Source organism: Lissotriton vulgaris, chromosome 8 (assembly GCF_964263255.1).
Source record: "Lissotriton vulgaris chromosome 8, aLisVul1.2, whole genome shotgun sequence".
In the NCBI taxonomy this organism is placed as follows: domain Eukaryota; kingdom Metazoa; phylum Chordata; class Amphibia; order Caudata; family Salamandridae; genus Lissotriton; species Lissotriton vulgaris.
The window spans coordinates 333789221-333812243 of record NC_141696.1 but is presented as its reverse complement, the minus strand read 5'-3'; the positions used below and the strand labels follow the sequence as shown (position 1 = coordinate 333812243).

The window sequence follows — 23023 nt, the reverse complement described above, 5'->3', positions numbered from 1 at the left end:
TGACAGGAGCAGTGAGAGTGGTGAGCACACTTTGTAAGTGCGCAAACAGTCATGCGCGCTTTGCATGTCCTCCACCCAGGCTGCAATACAGACTGAGTGAAGAACATGCCCAGGCTCCCATTCCCTGGCTGAGCGTCAAACCACAGCGCTCAGACCAATCACAATGCTGCACTGCAGCGTTGTGATTGGCTTAGGGGCGCCTGAATGTGCTTCCTGTTCCGGCGGTGTGAAGGGACAAGGAGGAGAGACAGAGAAAAGGTGTGACGGTAAGGTAAGTTTTTTCTTTATTATTTTAGATTTACCAGGTTTGTAGGAATATTGAGTGAATGATGGGAAGCAGGTAGGGTAACACAAAGGGTTCTTGTTCCTTAGCTTGGGAGTAGTCCTGGCAATTGACCACAGAAATCCAGAGGAGAGTAGTCCTTCTGTAAAGGAGGATGGACCCGACTTCTCTGATGTACACATCAATCACGTGCGCTGAGAGAAAACGAGGTAGCCATTGCTAAGGTTGCAGGCTTTTGTGCCGGAAGTCAATAGACCACCTCCTGGAGTACAGCTACTAAACAGCTGCAGAAACCCTCCACCAACCCCATCAACCTTAAAAACGATTGCGGGTCTCTCCTTTCCCATCAGCAGCCTAGTATACAGGTAATCTGCCAGATGGTACAAACATCTCGGGACTTTCATTTCTCATTAACCAATTGTGATAGAGATTCTGGTCCACTGTCAGTGACCCAAGAGCACTGTGATGAATTGTTTCCAACAACCACAAGCGATGTCAATGCTTGATTTAGTACAGATACAAAAGGCAATCCATTCAAGCATTCATGGATTGCAAGACTGCTGAGGAAACCATCTCTAGACCCCTGATCTTGTAATACTACAAACCGTGTCCAGTAATAATGTGTTACTCGAGGATCCCTTTGAAATGCTAAACCCTTTGGGGTATTCAACTGTACTGGATCTAGTGCCTGCCCATTGTGTATAAGTCCTAGCAATGGTATTTGTGTCATGACAATTTTTACTGCCCCAGAATCAACAGGAAAGGAAAATATACAAAGGGCAAAGCAATTCATGACAGGCAATTGTTCATCAAGAACAAAAAAATTAAACACCATGTTGCTCATCCATAGGAAAATGGGTAGCATATGAACGCATGGGTAGCATGAACGGCTGAAGGCCACACACAGGCACTGCACATAAAAATAATGTGTCAACTGTGATGGATCGTAGTGAAAAAACGTTCTGAGCGTAAAATAACTTGTTTGCTGCTGATCACACAACATGCAGGACCGCACACTTCAAAATTATTCTAGAAAAAACAAACAATAATTTCTCATCCTCAGAGTCCATGCACTAAAGGCTCTCTGTGACTCCGTGGCTAACTTCTTCTTCGCCAAAGTAAATGATATTTACGCAGAGTTCTCAGCTAGTGATAGATCTGTTATGTTCAATACTTATATTACACCTCTTGACTGCTCACTAGCTCAATTTAAAGAACTGGAGGAGGAATAAATAATGGACCTCATGAAACTTATAAAAACGGGATCGGCGTTAGATCCGTGCCCTCCCAAAGTTTACCCTCCTGTAATGGATTCCATCAGCGAAGTCATTACTCAAGTCTGTAATGTGATACTTACATCAGGGATTTACCCGGACATGCTGAAGAACACTCTTCTAAAACCTCTACTCAAAAAACCTAGCTTAGATAAAGACGTGTTGAAGAATTACAGACCAATAGCCAGCCTGCCGTTTTTAGCCAAAGTGCTCGAGAGGGCAATGAATAGTCAGTTGTCCAATTACATCGAAGAAAACAACCTGTTAGATGACTCACAGTTTGGGTTCCTCAAGCTCCACGGCACGGAGATGGCTCTTATTAAAGCCGCTGATGACATTAGAGTCATCAGGGATCAGGGGGGACAGCAATGCTTATACTGCTGGACTTATCTGCGGTTTTCGACACGGTCAATCACTCCATTCTGATTGACCGTGTCGGAAATTTGGGCATTCAATCCAGAGCAAAGGATCTGCTTGCCTCTTTTCTATCTGGTGGAACACAGGCTGTAACGCTAGGACCATTTAAATCGGCGGAACTGGCGCTACCATGTGGAGTTCCCCAAGGCTCATCGCTAAGTCCGACACTTTTTAACATCTATGTGTCGGACTTAGCAAGGGTTATTAAAACCTACCAGATGAGCCTCACCTCCTATGCTGATGATACTCAGCTTGTGCTCGCCATTAACAATGATGGAGAAGAGGTAGCTGCACGCTTCCAAGAAGGCATGCTGGCGATTAAAGATTGGATGAACGCTAACTGCCTTAGGCTTAATTCTGAGAAGACGGAGGTAGTCATCTTTGGGAAGATTTCCCCGTCATGGTCGTCAGTCTGGCGGCCCCCATATCTTGGACCTCTCCCAAATCCAGTCCCAAGGGTCAGGAATTTGGGTATTACCTTTGATGAGAAGCTCAACTTTGTCTCACACGCAAACCACTAAATTCAAACCGATTAGCCAAATAATTAGAAGCTACCACTGGCTAACGATTAAAAATCGGATTAAATTTAAAACGCTATGTTTGACATTCAAAGCGTTTCACAAACAAGGGCCGAAGTTTCTCAAAGAGCAGCTTTCTGCTTACCATCCGACTAGACAGTTAAGATCCGTGACGCTGCATCAACTAACGGTACCGCGTACAAGGACTGTCAATTGGGGGAGACAGACGTTTTACGGTTACAGCAGCCAAACTTTGGAACTCGCTTCCATTAATGATTAGATCAAGTCACTCTCTTCTCCAGTTCAGGAAACTGTTGAAGATGTGGCTGTTTGACCAGTAACGCGCACGCTCCCTTTCATCAACGACAGCCTGCTAGCCTTCTTAGATTTTAACTGAAGTTACAGCGCCAAGATGCCTACGAGCATACGTTGCGCTTTACAAATTGCAATAATAAATAAATATTAAATAAGGCTAGCCCTCGTCTGTCTCCATCATAGTTATAAACAACGGTGTTCTTAAAGATTGCGTTGTCACAAAAAGCTAACCTTATGCATCAAACAGTCTGGTCTTAGTATTATAATTACTGCCGCTCCCTCAAACAAGACGAGCTATAAACAGAACTAAAACAGTGGGTGCTGACGTACTTCCATTAAACATATTTGGAACTATGGCCCACGTAGCTGAACTGATTTGCTCAGAATCACAAGTTTTTTTGGTTCCGCTCCGAGATTCGCTAACACGCACAATGCTCGCAGATGGGCTCGGCGCTCGCTGCTGCACTTATGCCCGTTGCTCGACACTCCCGCGGCTCTTGTTATTTTCTGCACTGTGCCTCCGGTTAAGTGGTTTGTTATGTAACACTGGAAAGCAGTGGGTATTCCATACCCATTAGGAGGATCAGTGGAGGGCACATGCTGGAATGGACTGGCGGGGGAGAGGGCTGCAAGTAGGTAGAGCAGGAAGTAGGCTAAATACGGAGCGAAGAGTAGGCTAGAAAAGAGGAAGAGAAGAAATTAGGAAATTTAGGGAAGTGAAAGGACGCGGGGCCAGCTTCCTCTCAAGACGGAATTATGGATACCAGCTAACTCGGAGACACAGTGACACAAGGCAGACACCATGACAAACAGATCACTACAGGACGGCTGGGGTAAGCTCTCTCACACACAGACACACTTGGAGGCACAAGGGCATAAGGCGCACTTCCTGAAAAGCAGAACAGCACAGCACGGCAGAGTCAAGCTCTCGCCGTGGCAGTGAGCAGCTGGTGGACCATGTTACGGGAGGAAGGCTTTCTAGTGAGCGGCGTTGTTCTTTTTCCATGGTAGCGGATGGCGGGGGCGGTGTTAGAGTCTGACATCTGCGGATGCTGTGCTCAGAACTGGCTGGTTGATCAGCTGTTCCGGTATTAGCACACTGGAGAGAATGTAATCTCGTTTCATGGCATCTCCAAGACTGCGTCACAAGCCTGCGTCCACGTAACAGGACCAGTACTTTAAATGTTATTAGTAAAAAAATTAAAAAGTAGAGCGTGGAACCGGTCGTAGAAGGGTCATGGCTCATGTCCTAAACAAGCATTGGTCGTGCGGGAGGTGGGGAAGGGGGAGAAGCAGGAGTTGTCTGCACGCACGGCAAATGCGCCTAGTACGATCACAAAAACAAAAAAAAAATGCAAGTGCTACCTTGCCGGCCACCAGCTTGCTATTACGTGCATGCACGCGCGCTCTTGTGTGCGTTCTAGCAAGCTGGTCGCCGGGAAAATAGCACTTTTAAAAGCAGCTACTAAATGTCTCTGCCAGACCAACGCATGTGCTGGATCAGGCGAGACCTAAAAATGACGTGTGGCAAAGGCACATTAGTGATCAAATTGAAATAGACACACACAGAAAGTTAAAAAACAGCTACTATCGGTAGACCAGCCTCCATAGGCCAGTTTGCTACAGTCTCATAAGAAATCACTTCAGAAGATTCTCCTAAAGTAGTTTCAGGACACCAAAACCATCGCCGTTTCCTGAAAGGGCTAAATAATTATCATTTTCAGTCATTGGTACTGGCAGTGTGTCCCAAAGGATGATGAACTGTGAAATGTACTGAAGGATTGTAATTATAAGTGGAATAGTGCCAACCTTTCTGCTTATGACCTGTTCCATCTGTACTGAACCACTTCTTCTGCGTGGATGATGGGTATGCATAACTTCATATTAACTCTTAGCTCATGCTTCCATTGTGCCTTCAGTTCGCTCTAATGTTTCCATTTCGTTTGTTTACCATATAGCTGCAATGCATGGTTACCTCAACGTCACATTATGCGACAACAAAGATGTTGTAGTACGAAGAATTTCTTTCCAAGAGAGGCGCTATATCAAATTGTGGGACTACTTCATTGCCGCTGAGGAAGTCATTTGGAATTATGCTTTCCAGAAATCTGAGAGCGCTGACAGGTAAACAAGCAGAGTATTGGTTTCTAGTTAAATAAGCTCAATGCAACTAGATATTCTTGCATGCATAGTTCCCTTGTGATTGTTTGAACTTCCTATTTAATGAAAAAGGTCGAGCTCTATAGAATATTCTGCATTGGTTTATAGAGAAGTCATTGATTTTCTGTCTCTGAAACTCTGGGCCCGATTCACAAAGGTAAACTGAGACAAAAGTCTAACTTTACGACTTTTGGTATTCACAAAGGGCATTTACGGGTAGTAAAGTTAAGCTTTTGTCTCAATTAAACTTAAGTTTTGTTTTGAAGTTTAACTGAGACCAAAACTCTAACTTTACTACTAATAAATGCCCTTTGTGAATACCGAAATTCCTAAAGTTAGACATTTATCTCAGTTTACCTTTGTGAATTGGGCCCTCTGTTTTCTAGATGTTTAAACTATCAATTGTATTGGTAGTGTCCATTGCTCCCATGTAGATTTAAATTAGCATTTTGCTATAGTGCTAGTCAATCCCTGTTCCTTTTGCTAAAAATACAAGTTAGATCACGTGTTGAATTTGCAGTGTCTACAACACGTTTGACATTTTTAATGCTTACTTGACTTCTTTCAAATTAGGGGGGCCAGTCCCAGACAAATTATGCATTTTAAGGATCGAAATGCAAATATGGAATTATTCTAGGACTTAAATGTCACATTGAATTCGTAACCACTTTATTTAGCTGCATTAATTTGTAAGCCATTAAAAGTAGACAATAAGCTGCAGCAAAGCCAATTGGTCTCACTTTGCCAATGCTCGTTTGCAGCTGGTATTGAAATCATTGACAAAGACAGAAGTGGTGCGTGGCCATCCTGGAGTGTTAATTTCTATTCCTCTAAGATGAACATCATGTTGTGCTTGGATGCTATATAATGTTTCAAGATGTTAGACATGATTTCGTATACTTCCAAGTTTGCTTCCACTGTGGCCAAAGATGGCCAAACATTAGTTTCTACATTTCTGAGATTGAATTTGAATTTATATTGCGCATCAGCGACCCAGAAAGCGTTTCCCGGCGCAGACAGAAAAGCCGTGACAAAGCAACGCCTGGGCATCTTATTTTTCGAATAACCAGGTTTTAAGCAACTTACGTAAATTGGAGTAGCTTGTTTCATTTCTGAGTGAGACTGGGAGGGAATTCCAATAAAATGGCCCTAAATATGTGAAGGATTTTCCTCCCATATGGGCCAGTTTGTATTTAGGGACCACAAAACGGCCTTGGGAGGCTGATCCTAGATTTCTGAATGGGATGTATGGTTTGGCCAAAGTACAGAGGTAGTTAGGGACCATTCCAGATTTAATGTTATGCATGTAGGTGAGTGTTTTAAATTTCACACGATTTTCAATGTTCAGCCAATGTAGTTTACGTCAATATGCTGAGATAGATTCTCTTTTTGGGACTTTGCATAGAAGTATGACTGCAGCATTTTGGGCCATCTGTAATCTGTGGATTATATGTTTGTTGAGCCTACATAAAGGGCATTTCCATAGTCAAGCCGGGAGGTGATTAAGGCATTGACTACAGTTTTTCTTGTTGTTTCTGGTGACATCCAGCAGATTTTCCTCAGCCATGTGATGATGGAAAAACAAGTGGCTGCGACTTTTACTGATTTGGCGTGCATACTCAAGGTGTCATCGAGGAATACGCCTAGATTTTGCACTTGTGATGTAGGGGTAGGGAAAGTGCCCATTTATCTGGCCAGTGTTGTAGGCTCCAGAGATCCTTGTGCTTTCCCAGTATTAGTACCTCTGTTTTTTCTCCATTTAGTTTTAAGAAGTTAGACTGCATCCAGGCTGCTATGTTAGTTAGTCCTGTCTTTAGTGTGGAGGTATCATTGGGATTTTGTGCAGATAGAGAAAACATGATTTGCGAATCATCTGCGTAGGAGTAGATTGACAGCCCGGATTTTTCAGCCAGCTCCGCTAAAGGTTTTACATAGAGATTGAATAGTAGTGGGCTTAAAATGGATCCTTCTGGTACTCCATGTGCAAAAGAGTATGTTTTGGAGCAAGCGTTCTGGGGGAAAACTTGAAAGGTTCTATTGGAAAGAAATTCCTGAATCCATTTGAGAGCTGTTCCGCATATTCCTATTGTGCTCAGTGTGTTTATGAGCACAGTGTGTGATATGGTGTCGAAAGCGGCGCTCAAATCTAGCTGAATGAGCGCCACCGTTTCTCCTCTATCTAAATTCTGACGGATTGCTTCTGTGACCCCTAAGAGAGTGATTTTGGTCGAGAAGCCAGCTCTGAAACCTGACTGTGATGGGTGAAGTAGGTGGTCTGTTGTTATATATTGTGTCAGATGTAGGAATGTGTTTTTCTAAATTTTTTGATAGAATTGGAAGCAATGATATTGGACGATAGTTTTTGGTTTCAGCTGGGTCTGCATTGGGCTTTTTAATAGTGAGTGAATCATGGCATGTTTCCATGTGGGGAAATCACTGAATCTTTGATTGAAGCATTTAAAAGGTGGGTTAGAACTTATAGCGCGGAATGATTAAGTTGCTTGAGAATGTTGGCTGGAAGTAGGTCTTTTGGTGATCCTGGTTAAATGGATTTCAGAAGTGCGTCCACATTTTCCATTGTAAGGTGGGTCCAGTCAGTTAGGAAGTAGTCATCACCGTTTTGACTGTGTTCTTGCTTAGAGGGGAGATGAGGTGCCACTAACATAGTTGTATTTGAACTCATTGAGATATCATGTACATTATCTTGTGAGACAATCTCTTGGTATATTCCTTCAACTTTATTTATAAAGAAGGCTGCCAATTCCTCACATTTGGTTTGGGTCAATATTGGTGGTTCGGCTAGGGTGTCCGAGCCCACGAGTTCTTTTACTGTGTTAAACAGTGTTTTTGCACAATTTGACGCCTTTGAGATGGTTAATTTCACAAAAGTGGCGCAAGCTTGTTTACATTGTTTGTGATATTTGCTCAGCTCTATTTTATAGGCCTGTTTGGAAGAATGGGCATAGTCTTTCTTCCTCTTTCTTTCAAGGGTCTTACAGCTAGTTTTTATTATTTTTAAAGATTCATTATACCATAGCGCCGGAGGACGGTGGACGTTTCTTTTATGCTTTATAGTGGGGAGGCAGGTGTCAATGGCTTTTGAAAGCCAGTTTTGCACTGTATCAGCGAGAGGACCGACTTTTTGCTCTAAGGTTGGTTTGTTGGCATCGAGACATTCATATAATTTATCAATGTCTAACTTTTTCCAGTTTCTCAGTGCTTCCCCTGTTTCTTTTGCGTTACTTGCGGTACTCTTATCAGATATGGTGGTCAGAGTTAAATTTATCTGATAATGGTCAGACCAACTTGTAGGTAGAGCTGGGGTGCAGGTGATTGTATTAAGATTAGAGAAAATGGGGTCTAAAAGATATCCGGCTGTATGGGTTGGACCGGAATTGAGTAGTTCTAGATTTAGGGAAGCCATGTCGGAAATAAATCTGGCACTGTTTTTGCAGGTAGAGTCTTCCAGATGAAGATTAATGTCTCCTAATACTGTGAAATTAGCTGTATTGGTGACAAAAGAGGAGTTAGCTTCCATAAAAGTGGGAATCCAATTGGCAAGGTATTCTGGGGGTCGGTAGACTAATACTCCCGAGTAAGTAAATTTGGGGGGGAGAGTAAGTTTGAATAGTGCAGCTTCACATGCAGCAATGGGTAGCTGCTCCAGAGTGCAGCTGAAGTTTTTTTTAAATATTACCGCAATGCCACCCCCCATTTTTCCAGTTCGATCTACTTTTTATATAGCATAATTGGAAGGTAAAGCTACTGCTATGTCTGGGCCTGAGCTCCCATGGAGCCAAGTTTCTGTAAGAAAAACCGCACCCTGTTGGTCATTAAAAAGTAGATCAAAAATATTAGCTTTGTGTTTGAGGAGCGAGCTGCAGTTTATGCTTGTCATAGTATATGATTTAGATTGGGGGGTTATTTGCTTTCCATCATGCAGTGCATTAACATCATGATTAGGGGTGAAGTGGAATCCGCAGTGCGTGCAGATTGTGGGATCCGTAATAATGAGAGCTCTAGTGCAATTGGGCGTTTGAGTGTTATTAAGAGCCTTCAGAAAGTCGGAGTTGTAGTTATAATTCCCTGTTTTACTTGCTTGTTTTTGCGTAGATGGATTGGTTGTTTTATTTGTCGTCGAGCCAGGGGTCCAGGCCCTGGGCCCAGGCCAGGCGCGGACGGGCGCAGACGGGCTTGCCTTTGGCCTGCCGTCGACACACCCGCTGTGCGCGTCCGCTGCACGTACACTCTGGGGTGTTCATTTTATCCCTCACTGTGCACAGCAACTAGCCCGCTGCCCGCTCCGTTACCTCCAAGATGGCGGCGGTTATCCGCAACAGTCAGAGGTGTTGCCCAGCGTCCCCTGATCAGCTCCTAGTCGTCTGAGTCAGGTAAGCTGAGATCAACCATGCAATTTAAAAAGAGTGCGTGAAGTTTTAAAACTAAAGACAAAATGCAAAGTAAGTGGATAAAAACGTGGGCTCCCGGGATCCGCCTCAGGAGTTGTAAGCTTGTGTAGCAATTAAGAGCGCGAGCAGTGCAGGGCGTCTTTTATCCCTCACTGTGCACAATAACTAGCCCGCTGCCCGCTACGTTACCTCCAAAATGGCGGCGGTTATCGGCGGCAGTCAGAGGTGTTGCCCAGCGTCCCCTGATCAGCTCCTAGACGTCTGAGTCAGGTAAGCTGAGATCAACCAAGCAATTTAAAAAGAGTGTGTGAACTTTTCAAACTAAAGACAAAATGCAAAGTAAGTGGCTAAAAACGTGGGCTCCTGGCTTCTGCCTCAGGAGTTGTAAGCTTGTGTGGCAATTAAGATGTAGATGAGATGGCCGCCACATTGCATATTTATCAACTGCACCGAACACTTAACCCCTTGAATGCTCATGACGGCCCCCAGCCGTCATGAGTCACGGTGGGCGTGTGCTCACGACGGCTGGGGGCCGTCTGAATCCCGCACACTATGTAACTATGTACAATTTGCGGCGCATGCAAGGGGTTAAACCCCCCCGCCCATAATTCATAATTGAACAGACATGGATAATGCTCACTTTTAGTGGAAAAATCCATGTGATATATCTTGACTGCAATATACAATACTTCCATAGTGTATAAACAGCTCAGTGCCCTGCAAACATAGCAGGGTTCTGACCAGATCTAGCCAAACATATTTTAATCATATGTAGCTTTGAGGGCAGGTCCTCATAGCAGGCCTGTCCATTACATTATGGGTGATGGAAGGATTCTGTACTATAAAGTGTAGCAGGATTAGAACAGTTTCATTTCACAAAAACATATACATCCATCAATGCATCTTAATCTTAACCAAAGATGGTCCCCATTGTTTCCATGAGAGATCAGAGCAAGAGTTCAGTCTGTTTAGTTTCTTTCCTGTTATCGCATTATGGAGCCCATTAAGATTGCGGACGGACTTGCGTCCGTCCGCGACCCCAGAGTAGGAGGGAACCTCGGCATGGCCTACGGAGTTCCCTCCTGTGCAATTAGGATGTGACCGCCACCATGGCGGTCACATCCTCTATTTTTAACATTGCGGCGGGTGCGGCTTCAAGCTGCACCCGCCGCAATGTTAAAAATGCATACATTGCATTTGTATGCAGAAAGCGGCAGGCACCGTGCGGTGCCTGCCGATTACTGCATACAAATGCGGGGGGGGGGTACCATAGGTACCCCATCATGTGCACCCCTCAACCCCCCTTCACCCAGGGCCCCCGCAACGGGCCCCTGCAGTGAAGTTCCACATGCTTTTCCACGGCGGAAAACTCGCCGCGGAAAAGCATGTTTTGTAACCCATCCTAATATGGCTGGCGGTGTCTGAGAGACACCGCCGCCATATTGGAGCTTTTCCGCTGCGGTTGTAAGTCAACCGCGGCGGAAAAGCAGCGGACTGACACCAGGACCCACCAGCCATCCTAATGTGGCGGTGGGTCTTTGGTGGGTCTGCAGCGGATTTTCCGCATCCTCCGGGCAGGCGGTGGCTTCCTCCGGCCCAGAGGATGCGGAAAATCCGCTATCCTAATAAGCCCCTTAGTGTGTTCCTGGATGGATGCGGTTTAAGATTGCTGATACTTGTAGGAAATCCCTGCGTGATTTACAGCATTTACCTCAGCCTAGTATCATTACTTCACCCACTCATAGGTCGAAAAGACAGGGGGCAGAAATATCATCTACAACATGATTGAGTTTCTTTTCAGTACTGCCTGCAACACCTATTGCTTTTTCAGGCAGCATAAAGAAATACACAGTTGTTCCCCAATTTTTCCAGTTACATAAATGAATATGTTTAAATGTTTTTTGAAGTTCTTGAACCGCCTTATATATTTCTTTTCCGTAATATGAATCTTTAAACATATTTAGTAGATTATGTATTGCACCAATGCGTTTCAGGCGCACAATGGTATGTCTGTGAATGTTAACATGTGTATATCATACTTGACAATTCTTGAAAACTCCTAGTTCCTACAAGAGGTGGAAAAACATCTTTTGGACGCAAGTAGTATGCTTAACTCCATGAATCATGTTATGGATAGGAAAGGAACTGAAGATAATTCAAAAACTTCAAAAAAACTTTAACAGGGGGCGTGGCTAAGATGGCGGCGTGATCGGTCGCAGGTCCCGGAGGCTCCCTGCCCGATCCCGCCAAATTGCGCCCTGTTGCACAGCCCGATCTCCCTGTCACACCCAAATCGGCTGATCCTGTCGCCGGACTCTTGCTGCGCCGTCCGGTGCCCTGCTTACTGCCGCTGGTACCGTGCCGGAGCTTGGGGGAGCCGATGACTGATTGCCGCGGCCACAACATTGCGACCGCCGCGGCCCTGTGAGAGTTGGCGTGCTCTACCCCTGGAGTCCTGCGGAGATCCTGCAGCCTGTTGAGACTCTGGTTGACGGGACCCCGGCACGCCCGTGCCCACCTGTGAGGTCCCGGCTCCCGCCTGCGGGACACCCCCGGTCCAGAGCCACGCCCGGCGGAGCACCGTGTGCCAGCCGGGAGTCACGGAAATCGACTCCCCGGCTTTTGGGCCTGGACGCGCCCTCTAAGGACTGTCCGCCTGGGGCCTCGCACCGCCGGACAAAGGCGCGGCTGACCACTGCAGCGACTCCCCCGACCTGCACCCTGCCGGCCTTCTCAAGGCCCTAACCAACATCGCCTTTACCGGGTGGATGCCTGAAACCACCAGAGACGCTTCACGGCGATCGGAACATGGCGGCTGCGCTGGCCCTGTAAGTGCTGGCATGCTCTACCCCCGCAGCCCCGCACTGCTCCTGTGGCCCACCGAAGCACCCACAAGCACGGCCAGCGGGATCCCGAGGCCCGGCCCCCACCACCTGGGAAACCTTGACGACGCAGCCACTGTGGCATCGCTGGACCGGCGGCGCACTACCCTGGCTCACGAGGGGCACTGTGACAACGCCTCTTGCTAAGGAGCGCTGAGTGGCCAGGGAGAGACATCGGTCCGGAGCTGAGCTGACATTCCATGCCTGTACCACCACAAGACACTGCTACGCACAGGTGAGGAGCGCGGTGGGGGCATCGTGACGGACCTCGGGGGGCACGCTCGAGCCCCCGGCGATTGGCTCCAGTGGCCTTCCATTTTCGTCTGTCTCGCCACGGACCGCTCGCCGCAAGTGGAACGGACCCACAATTACCCTGGTCCCCGCCGATGGGCGTTGCCACAGGGTTCGACACTTGGCCCCTCCAACGCACATTTGGATAACCGTCACCCACATAGCTCCACGGCCAGGTACCTCCCTAAACAAGTCCTTTGGGCCACCGCCTTCCCGTTGCGACAGAGTAGACTTCACCGCGCCACCCAACACTATCAAGGGGCCTAACCACCAGGGCCTGCTAGTCGCACACCCACGCATCACCACCGCACTCCGACACCAGGGACTGTTACGGTCCTACAGACAAAATGGCGGGGCAGCGGTCGAAGAAAGGGTCACAAACGCTCCCAGAGCTCATGACCAAAACACAGTCCAAGCCCAGTAAGGACCCTCCTTCCCCCCCGACTGCAAAGCAGACGTCTGCACCAACGGAGGACCAATCACCCATCACTAGAACTTTCTTAGAAACACTTTTTAACTCCCTAAGGGATGACTTCCGATCCCTGAAGCAAGAAGTGGCGGGCGAGGTCCGGGAGCTCCGACGAGACGTGGAGGGCCTGGGGGAACGAGTGGCGGCGGTTGAGGAGGCGGATCAGTCCAGGAGTATGGAAATAACACACCTCCAACAGGAAATTGTGCGTCTCACTGACCAGCAAATGGACCTCCAGGCCCATACGGAGGATCTCGAGAACCGTTCCCGCCGGAACAACATACGGGTCCGGGGGGTCCCTCAAAAATCAGAAGGATCTGATGTCACAGGCTACCTACAGACTCTATTCCGGTCCGTTCTGGGGGAAGCGGCGGACTTCGAGATACGCATTGACAGGGCTCACAGAGTGGGACTGCCCAGACGGTCCTCGGGGCCACCACCGGACATACTAGCCTTTCTGCCTGAATTCCCCTTAAAGGAGCGGATCCTCAGGGAGGCGCGACGAGCCCAGCCTCTTCAGTTCCAGGGCCACTCCATAGCCCTCTATCAGGACCTATCCGCCATCACCCTGCAGAAACGCAAGGAATTCCGTAAGGTGACGGATTTCATGCGGCAGCATGAAACTCCGTATTCTTGGGGTCACCCGTTCCGTCTCATCTTCAAGTGGGACGGAAAACTACACCAACTGCGTTCGCTCAAGGATACATGCGCCCTCCTGGGCCTTGAGCATGATGTGGATGAACCGACCCTAAGCCCGTCCAGAAGGCCCCGGGACAATGGATGGCAAACTGTGCACCGCAGACGTTCACCCTCACACCACCTGAGGCCGAACGCCTCTATTATCACTCAGGAGCGCACCACGGCGGTTGCAGAGGTGGCCAAAGAGACCTCCTCCTCAGGTTGACAGCTGCAACACTTGGGAGATCACTCTTAGCTTACTTCCCCCCTGAGAGGGGGATGGGTTTCGGGCGGGGGGCCGAAGTGTCCGCCACGAGCCACGACACGACTGGAAGACTTCACCACAGCCATGTGCGAATTGACAGGACTGGGACTATACCCACACATACGTGGGAGTTGGGGCTTAGGGTGGGAGCGGGAGTTAGGGGGATTGTTGACAGTATCCTTGTCTCATGGAGAACAGTTGTGGGTACAAGGGGGGTGGTGGGGGGACGGTTGGGGGGGGGGAGTTGGGGGGGAACCAGTGTGCCAGGGGGGATTTGATACTAACGGACTGATGGGACTCTATTTCTTTGCCTTACTGCCCAACCTCAGACCACAGATGTTTCCACAACGTTGTACATCTAGGCCGGGAACACACACACGTTATAACGCACTTCGACCCATCCTCTACAACAATGGCTAGTCCCACACTGAAGATACTAACACTTAACGTCAAAGGCCTAAATAACCCTATTAAGAGGCGGGCGATCCTCTCTTACCTGGAACACTCTGGGGAGGACCTGTGCCTACTCCAAGAGACCCACCTGCTGCCCAAGGACTGGCACAGACTGCGCTCACGTGCCTTTCCCCAACAATTTTTCTCTTTCCTTCCCACCAAGAAAGCTGGGGTGGCCATCCTGATTTCTAGGCACTTTAGAGGGAAGGTAGGGACCAAATCAGGGAAATTAAGGGCTGTCTCCTCGCACACTCCTTTCAACTTGGAGACTTACATCTCACGATTGGGTCGGTTTACGCTCCCAACACAGGCCAGGAAACCTTTTTGAAGAACGCTCTCTCTGAATCCCTTCAATTATCTAACACACTCCTACTTGTCGGGGGGGACCTTAACTTAGTCATGGACACCACCAAAGATAGATCAGGACACCGCTATGGGGATACAGGCGCTATTACCGCCGCTGGGGCGGACTGGCTGCGGGAGAGAGACCTGGTGGACATATGGCGCACTGTACACCCTACCGCAACACAATTCACCTTCTACTCCCATGTCCACCGCACTTACGCCAGGCTAGACCACTTCATAGGATCGTCTGAGCTGCTGCCTAACGTAGCCGATGTTGACATTGTCCCCGCGGCACTCTCGGACCATGAGGCCATTGAGCTAACCATCACAGCCCCTGTCACCTCCCGCCCTCGTGGTACATGGCGGCTCCGTGAAACCATGCTGCAAAGGCCAGCGATCCGTGAGCGCCTGAACACCTGTATCATTGACTACCTGATGAATAATGACACACCGGAAGTGTTGTTGTCAGCCCTTTGGGGAGCCCTGAAATCGGTGGTCCATGGGGAGCTCATTGCTATAGCGGCCGGGGAAGCTAGAGATCACAGGGAGAAGAGGTCCGAACTCACAACCCAGGTCGAGGAACTGGAGAGAGTCCACAGTCGCACTGGCGCCCCACGTGTCTGGCGACAGTTGAAAGCGGCAAGGGCCCAACTGGCCTCCCTTGACACAGATAGGGCGGAATTTGCCGCACTCCGCCTCCGACACACATACTACGTTGGGGGCAACAAAACTGGACGCTTACTGGCCAGCGCCCTCAAAGCCAAAGCCCACTGCACAAGAATCACAGACCTCACGGACAACTCTGGGAACACTCTCACTGAGGAACCCCAGATAGCCAACGAGTTCCGGACCTACTATGCCTCATTGTATAAAGCTGACGCACCACCCCTTAGGGAGGTGGACACATATTTGTCCTCGGCAGCCATTACGGAGTTGTCCCAATCCAGCGCGGATACGCTGGATGCTCCCATTCGATTAGAGGAAGTCACAGTGGCTATATCCAGACTTCGCCCACTGAAATCCCCAGGCCCAGATGGCTTCTCAGCGGGTTTTTACAAATTGTTCAGCCACCTAGTGGCCCCTGTCCTTACCCGACTCATCAATTCCTTTGAAGGTCCGGGCTCTATCCCCCCTGATATGCTGGCGGCTGAGGTGATCGTCCTGCCCAAACCGGGCAAAAAACCGACCCACTGCTCGGCATTCCGTCCGATCTCCTTACTGAATTTAGATCTCAAGCTTTTCACTGGAGTGCTGGCAGCTCACTTGGGCCCGCTCCTACCCGGAATCCTGGAACCTGACCAATCGGGCTTCGTGCCCAATCACCAATGTAGCGACAACACTAAAAGAATGCTACATCTAATAGATAAAACACACTTCCAGGACTCCGACACGGCGCTCGTGGCCATCGACGCGGAGAAGGCTTTCGACCGCGTTGACTGGGCGTACTTACAACAGGTACTGCTCCGCTTCGGACTCGGCAACCGCTTTCGTTCCTGGATAGCCAGCTGTTACCATCAACCGCAGGCCCGAGTCCGACTGGGCGGGATACGCTCAGACCCCTTCGATATCCAACGCGGGACGAGACAGGGCTGCCCACTCTCTCCCCTTCTGTTTGCCCTCTACATCGAACCCTTGGCGCAGAGGATCCGAGACAACCCTGACATTACTGGAGTCACCTTCGGGGGCGAACCACATACCATCAGTCTATACGCTGATGACATCATAGCTGCTCTTGCCCGGCCCACCCACTCGATACCCGCCTTCCTAATGGAGTTGGAAACATTCGCTACGGTCGCAGGCTTCAAGATCAATAGGGGAAAGTCCCTAATTTTGCCACTGGGGGGTAATGCCCGCCTGCACGCCACGGCCTCTGACTATGGCTGTGACCTCCAAGTCACCACGGAACTCCCTTACTTAGGGGTTACCCTCACCCATTCGACAACATCGACAGTGGCTCTTAACTACAAGACTCTTACCGCTCAGATTAAGGTGGATCTCACGCGATGGTCTAAACAGCCTCTGTCCCTCCTAGGCAGAGTGGCGGCGGTGAAGATGTCGGCCCTGCCCAAAATCCTATACGTCTTTCAGACTCTCCCAGTATTCCCCCCGAAAGGCACCATCTCCAATCTTCAAGCAGCACTGCACCACTTTATTTGGGAGGGTAAAAGGGCGCGACTTCACAAACAGCTGGTCCAGATGAGGGAGGCCTGGGGGTCCCCAACTTATTACAGTATTTCCACGCCACGCAGCTCAGATACCTAGTGGAATGGTATAGACCCAAGTCGGAGAAGAGGTGGCTATTCCAAGACAGAGCCATGGCCCAACGATCCCTGTGGGCGATCCCCTTTCTGCCCAAAAAGCATAGACCAACATACCTCACCAACTCTCCCATTACCCGCACAGTCACCAAGGTATGGGATGCGGTGGCCGTCAAATGCGGCCTCACCACCTTTCCTTCTCCATTTACCCCACTCCTAGATAACCCAGACTTCCCTCCGGGTAACGACCCCCGGGCTTTCACACAATGGCGGGGCACAGCATGCAGATGCGCTGGGGATCTCTTTGATCTACAAGGCTTCCTCACTCTCTCAAACATCAAACAAAATTATGACATCATTAACCCCCACCTTTTCCAAAATTTTCAATTGCGACATTGGCTTACTGACTCTGCGACTGTCACCTTGGTGGGGCGCCCCATGACTCCTTTCGAGAAATGGCTCCTGACCAGAGACACTGATCGCCACCTGATCTCTGATATATATAAAATGCTCACACCTCCAACGGCGATACACAAACCCGCTGGTCAGAAAAGATTGGAAACCGAACTAGGCAGAACACTATCACCTAAAGAATGGGGCCAAGTGTACTACATAGCATCACATACCACACGCAATACAGCAGGCAGAGAATCGGCTGTGAAGCTGGCGACCTACTGGCACCTTACGCCAGTCAGGCTTCACAAGGAGAACCCATCTAGGAGCGACCTGTGTTGGAGGGGCTGCGGGGAACAGGGCACTCTGACACACATCCTCTGGGACTGCAGGGAGGTCCGGGGCTACTGGGACTCAGTTTTAGACGACATTGATGCGACCTTTGACACCGAGATCCCTCGATTTCCCGCATACGCCATCCTGGGGCTACCCAACGCACTTACCTTCCCCCTGAAGTCTGTCCGAGGCCGCCAGATTGGCATCGCCATGCAAGCTGCCACGCAACATATCCTTTCGCTTTGGGGGTCCGCGTCCAAACCCACTCACACAGGGTGGCTACACAAACTCTGGTTCACCTTGGGCATGGAACGTATTCAGGCTACTCTCTCCCAAACTACAGCCAAATTTCAGAAGGTCTGGCAACCATTCATATTGCTGCTGTCTAAAGAATTCAACGAAATTACCTGTCCGAAATACTTACGGCTGCTACGCCTTACTGATCCGGCGACTGGCACCTAATCACTTCAAGGGTGTGTAGGGCATATCTCTTTCTGATCCATAGACAATGGACCTCTAACGTATGGCTCACTGGTTGCGGAGGAGGGTGGGGGGTTGGCTGGGGGGGGCGGAGGGGTTTTGTGGGGTTGGTTTGTTCTAAATTGTTGGCCAAAATAGCCTGTCACGTGCCTCTTCTGGATCATCTCGCTCTTATCGAATAACCACTTCCTATGCCAATTCTTCCTTAGCGCTATATGGACACGTGCTTACAATCCGTGACTGGTCTACCTGTTACATATACTTTGTACTGCGATGCTTTATTATGCTTTATTTTGGCTCAATAAAAAGCCATTTAAAACTAAAAAAACTTTAACAAATGCATTCCTGTGTAAATGGATTAATAAAAAGTGAATCTGCATAATGCTGACAGAGTCAAGTCAAGTCAAGTCAAAAACTTTTTATTCGGTTTTTTAAATATGTGAAAAAAACATAAAAGTACATCTGAAGATTGACATTTAAAATACATATTTACAATGTATATTTCTAATAACATATAGATGATAATTCCTTGAGAGTTTTGACTTTATATGATATACAGAAAGATGGTCACTTTAAAATCAGTCTAAAACATGATAATAATATAAAAATTAAATTTTTAACAAACCTATTCTAAATTTGGCCTATGTCTGACAACAAACTTCAGAAATTTGCTATATCTTTTGCAAAAATAACAGACTAATAAGATATTGGAAATAACCAAACAATTTATTTTGGCCGTATTTCCCATACCTCATTTTTAATATGTCCAGGTGATCAAACATTAAATCTTTTTTTTGATACACTGCAGACATTTTTAAATATCACTATCACTTTAATTCACTCACTTCACGTCTATTCGCAATAAACCTGCTCCGCAGTATTACTGGCGTTGTAGCACACTGGGGAGTCACTCGGCCTCTCCAGTGGGGCCCGATGATGAAGCATGTCACCAACCAGGTTGGTGAGTGAGGGCTTTTTATACACACCTGTGTGGGGCTGTGTATCGGTTCCATATCATTGCTCCTTTTGTTATATTTGATTTAATTCTGGACACTTTTTTTTTGTTAAAATATATATCTTTTGCAATGCACTCCTCTTCCAAAAATTGGAGAGAAAGAAAAGCGGGACAGCATCTACGGAAACCCATAATCTTTAAAATTGGGGTCACCCAACGTCTTCTTGGTTCGTTATAGAATTTAAAGAATAGGATTGTATGGATTGGAGATTGAAAAGAATCATTATCACAAGGGCATGTTGGTAAAATCGCTGCCCAGTCAGTTGTTTTAGGACAGGTGACTAAGTGATAAGACGTACCCAACCTAAAACGTATTAATAAAAATCTTTCATACCTCGACATTAAACGATAGGTAGGGTTGAATACTCATAGTCGTTTGAATAGTTAGCATGTGTTGGACTGATGTTTTGCTTACCTCATTTGTTAGGCGCAATTGTTGTAACAGAGTCTAGAATAACTTGAAATAAACAAGTGATTCATGGGTGGATGACAACTCGAATCATAAGAGACTTAAAAAGCAAAAGGCCAATCACTTAAAAAAGGTTGTGTTCAAAAGGGGTTCAAAAGAAGGTTGCTCACTTCTTGGAACTTTAAGGTAGATTTATCAACACTTTGTTCTGGTGAAAAATCACAACAATGGACTCAGCACGGTGCCAAGTGATGATAAAGCTTTTACATTCCAATGCCATGCACAATGGTGCTTCCATTACGGGCAAAAACAATCCAAAGAGACATTTTTCTCTCTCTCCGTGTGATGCAGAATGCATTGAACGAGGAACTAATGAGAATAAACATATTTCTCCTTGTTGCGCCTCTCTGTGGTAGACATACTGATTTCACAAAAATCTAGCTTTACAAACCTTAGTAAATCTGGAATTGCATGAAATTCATTGGTAGATGCACGGGAAAGCCCATTTTCCACCAAAAGAAATACCTACGACTAAGAAACATGAGGCAATGGGGCGCAAGCTGCTGCATTGTTTTACATTTCTTTACAAAGCCATGCAAAGCCAACCAAAGCAGGCCTTGCATAGCTTAGTAAATCTCATATAAGCCTTTGCGTTGCTCTGCGTTGACTCAAAGCAGAAGTTAATTTGGACACATTTTTTAACTTTTCCAAACTTGACCCACATAGTATGTCTGCTGCACGGTATAGCAGATCTCCAATATGGAAAACGTTTTGAAGTATGCCTAGGCATATTAGTTTGTACTGGAAGGAAAGCCTTCCAATACAAAACCTATGCTAGACATATCACACACATACACACCTTTGCACTATGTTGTAAAGGTTTGTTGGTGTGTTCCAGACAGGCTCAAACAGCGCCATTGTTGGAGAAGACAGCAGATTTGCAAAAAATGCTCTCTCCTAGAGCAAAGCAGCAAAGCAATGCAGCTGCTGCAATACACAGTAAATTAGTGGGTTCACCCCTTTGTTTCTAATCACAGGGGGTGCTCATTCAGAGATCACCTAAAGCAAAGCTGAATGGGCTATTACAGATATAACAGAGTGCAATTTTCATTGCCACTTATCTTTGCAGAATCATTTTGTGCTGTGTCCTAGAATTACAATAAACATCAGGTCCCCTCATAAGCTGCCTCTGATAACTATTCGTATCCTACACCTCCTTCTGTCCTTCTGATATGTCTCCAAAGTCAGAGCCTTTAGACCTATTGTAAAGATAACATTTAAAATAATGTTTTCAGATTGTTCAACTTGTGCTTTTCTTCAACAGAACGCAATCTCTACCCAAAAACCTATATAAAAAGGTTGTCTATAGACAGTACACTGATGATAGCTTTACGAAGCGTGTTGAACAGTCTTCTGAGAAGGGGATTCTGGGTCCTGTCATTAGTGCTCAAGTCAAAGACACAATTAAGGTATGTACAACAGACTATCACAACAGTATTCAATTTGAAATATTAATCTTGAAGTGACTATTGGAGCCAGAACAACAACTGAAACTAATGTTAGGTTTAACTCTGGCTTTTGTGTATGATATTGATGTTTGAAGTTGAACAGGATGATATGTATGATGACTGCTATGTTCAATGCTACATTAAAAATGGTCTAGGAATAGTATTTCATGAGAAGGTCCTTTATCGGGAAACCTCAGTTTGTGGGATGCGGCCAATTCTGGCACCATGCAAAGCATGCTTGGATTGCCCCACAGAAATTGAAGCTCTAGTTTATTAGGAGAGTTACTAACTTCACTATTTCTGGCAGGAGTATGTCATGACTTGGGCCAGTTGTATGAAAAGTGGATTAACAAAAAATGACAAAAATCAAGTACTAACTTCTTGCAAATCCAACAGGATTTTGGCGACCAACCTGTGTACTGATGCGTTGATTTGCTAAATTACTGTTCAGAGTGGGTCAAAATTCAACCTACCTCATCAATAGTCATGAGGTGGGTTAGAAATTGCAACTCACTAAAGAGATGGTGGCCTGTGAGGTTCAGCAGACCACCATATCTGTGACCGCATTTAAATAAAGTATTTATTGTAGCCCATTTTCCTTAGAGGAAACCATAGTATTCTTTAATAAGAATTGTAACAATCTAATTTTGCCATTAAGTTTTGGTCTCTTTCTAATGCATTGATTCCTGCTCCGATATGGAGTCATTTCTTTCACTTTACACGGCCCTAGATTGGGGAATATATATACCTGGTGTTGTTCCATTGCAGTGAGCATGTGCTTTTATTAATTCGTTCTAGAAGAGAAGCCTTGTTTAAAAATGCACATAAATGTTTGAGGTTCTGTGTCCGAGGTCTGAAATTATTTTTAGATGCTCATACTTAATATAACTGTATGACTTACGGGTTAGTCAAAAGTGACATGCTTTTCACAAGCTTTACTAAAGATATTGTCCTTGTGCATGACAGTGATAATTCAGCGCTAACATCAGGTAGTGGAAAGCTTGATTTGATTTATTCTCACTATCTAGTATTTGGATTTGAATAGTAATATAATATAATTTGTCATGTCACAAGAGAATAGCTTGACAGATAAGCTCTGGTATGAATAGAAAAAATAAAGTCTGCACAACATTTTTAATTAGCAATTCATTGTAAAAAAGGGAAGGTTTGGATAAGTTTAAGAGTAGACATTAGTGAGAATCAGGAATAGTTTAAGATAAGGATTCGGGTTTTAGTAGGTTTAGGTTAATGAGTACAAGGAAGATTTAGGATAGAGATTATAATCTTTGGGTTTGGATAAGGTTAGAGTTTATATATGGTACTAAAAGCATGTTGATTATGCAGATGGCTGAGATAGGTGATCCACTGTCAACGTGATGGTTATCTTAGATTAATGATTAGGATTAGGGGAGAAAATACATGGTCATTGTATGGGTTACAATTGTAGTGGATTTCAAGTTTAGGAAATTAATTGTTGTGAGGGTTTCATAATTATGGACTCTCTGTTCCAGCAATTCTTTGTAATGACATATATCTGGTCGTTTTTTAGGAGGATGTTAATACCAATTGGTGATGTGGATCATCAAGCTTGTATTTATATCTCTATGCATAAATTCTTTAGTCTTTTAAGTCTCTCCTACAGTTTTTAGCTGTCTGTTTTCTAAAACTTACTGTGGACAGTACCAGTATTTACACTGCGCTTTGCTTCCGTCGTTTGCTTATAATTGGTTGGATTTCCTGGAAACTTTGTTATTATTGATTCTTATTCAATGGCTTTCCTTCCTCTTCTTGTGTTTGTCCCTTCCCAGCTTAGTTATCATCTGTCAGATTGGATGTATCCTTCTACTGCTTGCATTCAGGGGACT

General features: G+C 46.4%; 1 protein-coding gene across 3 annotated transcripts in view; it reads left to right on the top strand.

Moving 5' to 3' along the window:
* Positions 1-23023, top strand: part of F5 (coagulation factor V) — a 786312-nt gene that overhangs the window by 278158 nt on the left and 485131 nt on the right. For all 3 annotated transcript variants that reach the window (XR_015299279.1, XM_086934096.1, XM_086934094.1), the window contains exons 7-8: positions 4766-4931; positions 20975-21119. Coding sequence is in view for 2 of the 3 variants with exons in the window: in XM_086934096.1 (XP_086790222.1) it covers positions 4766-4931; positions 20975-21119 (311 nt within the window). In the remaining variant the exon portion in view is untranslated. The remainder of the gene's footprint in view (positions 1-4765; positions 4932-20974; positions 21120-23023) is intronic.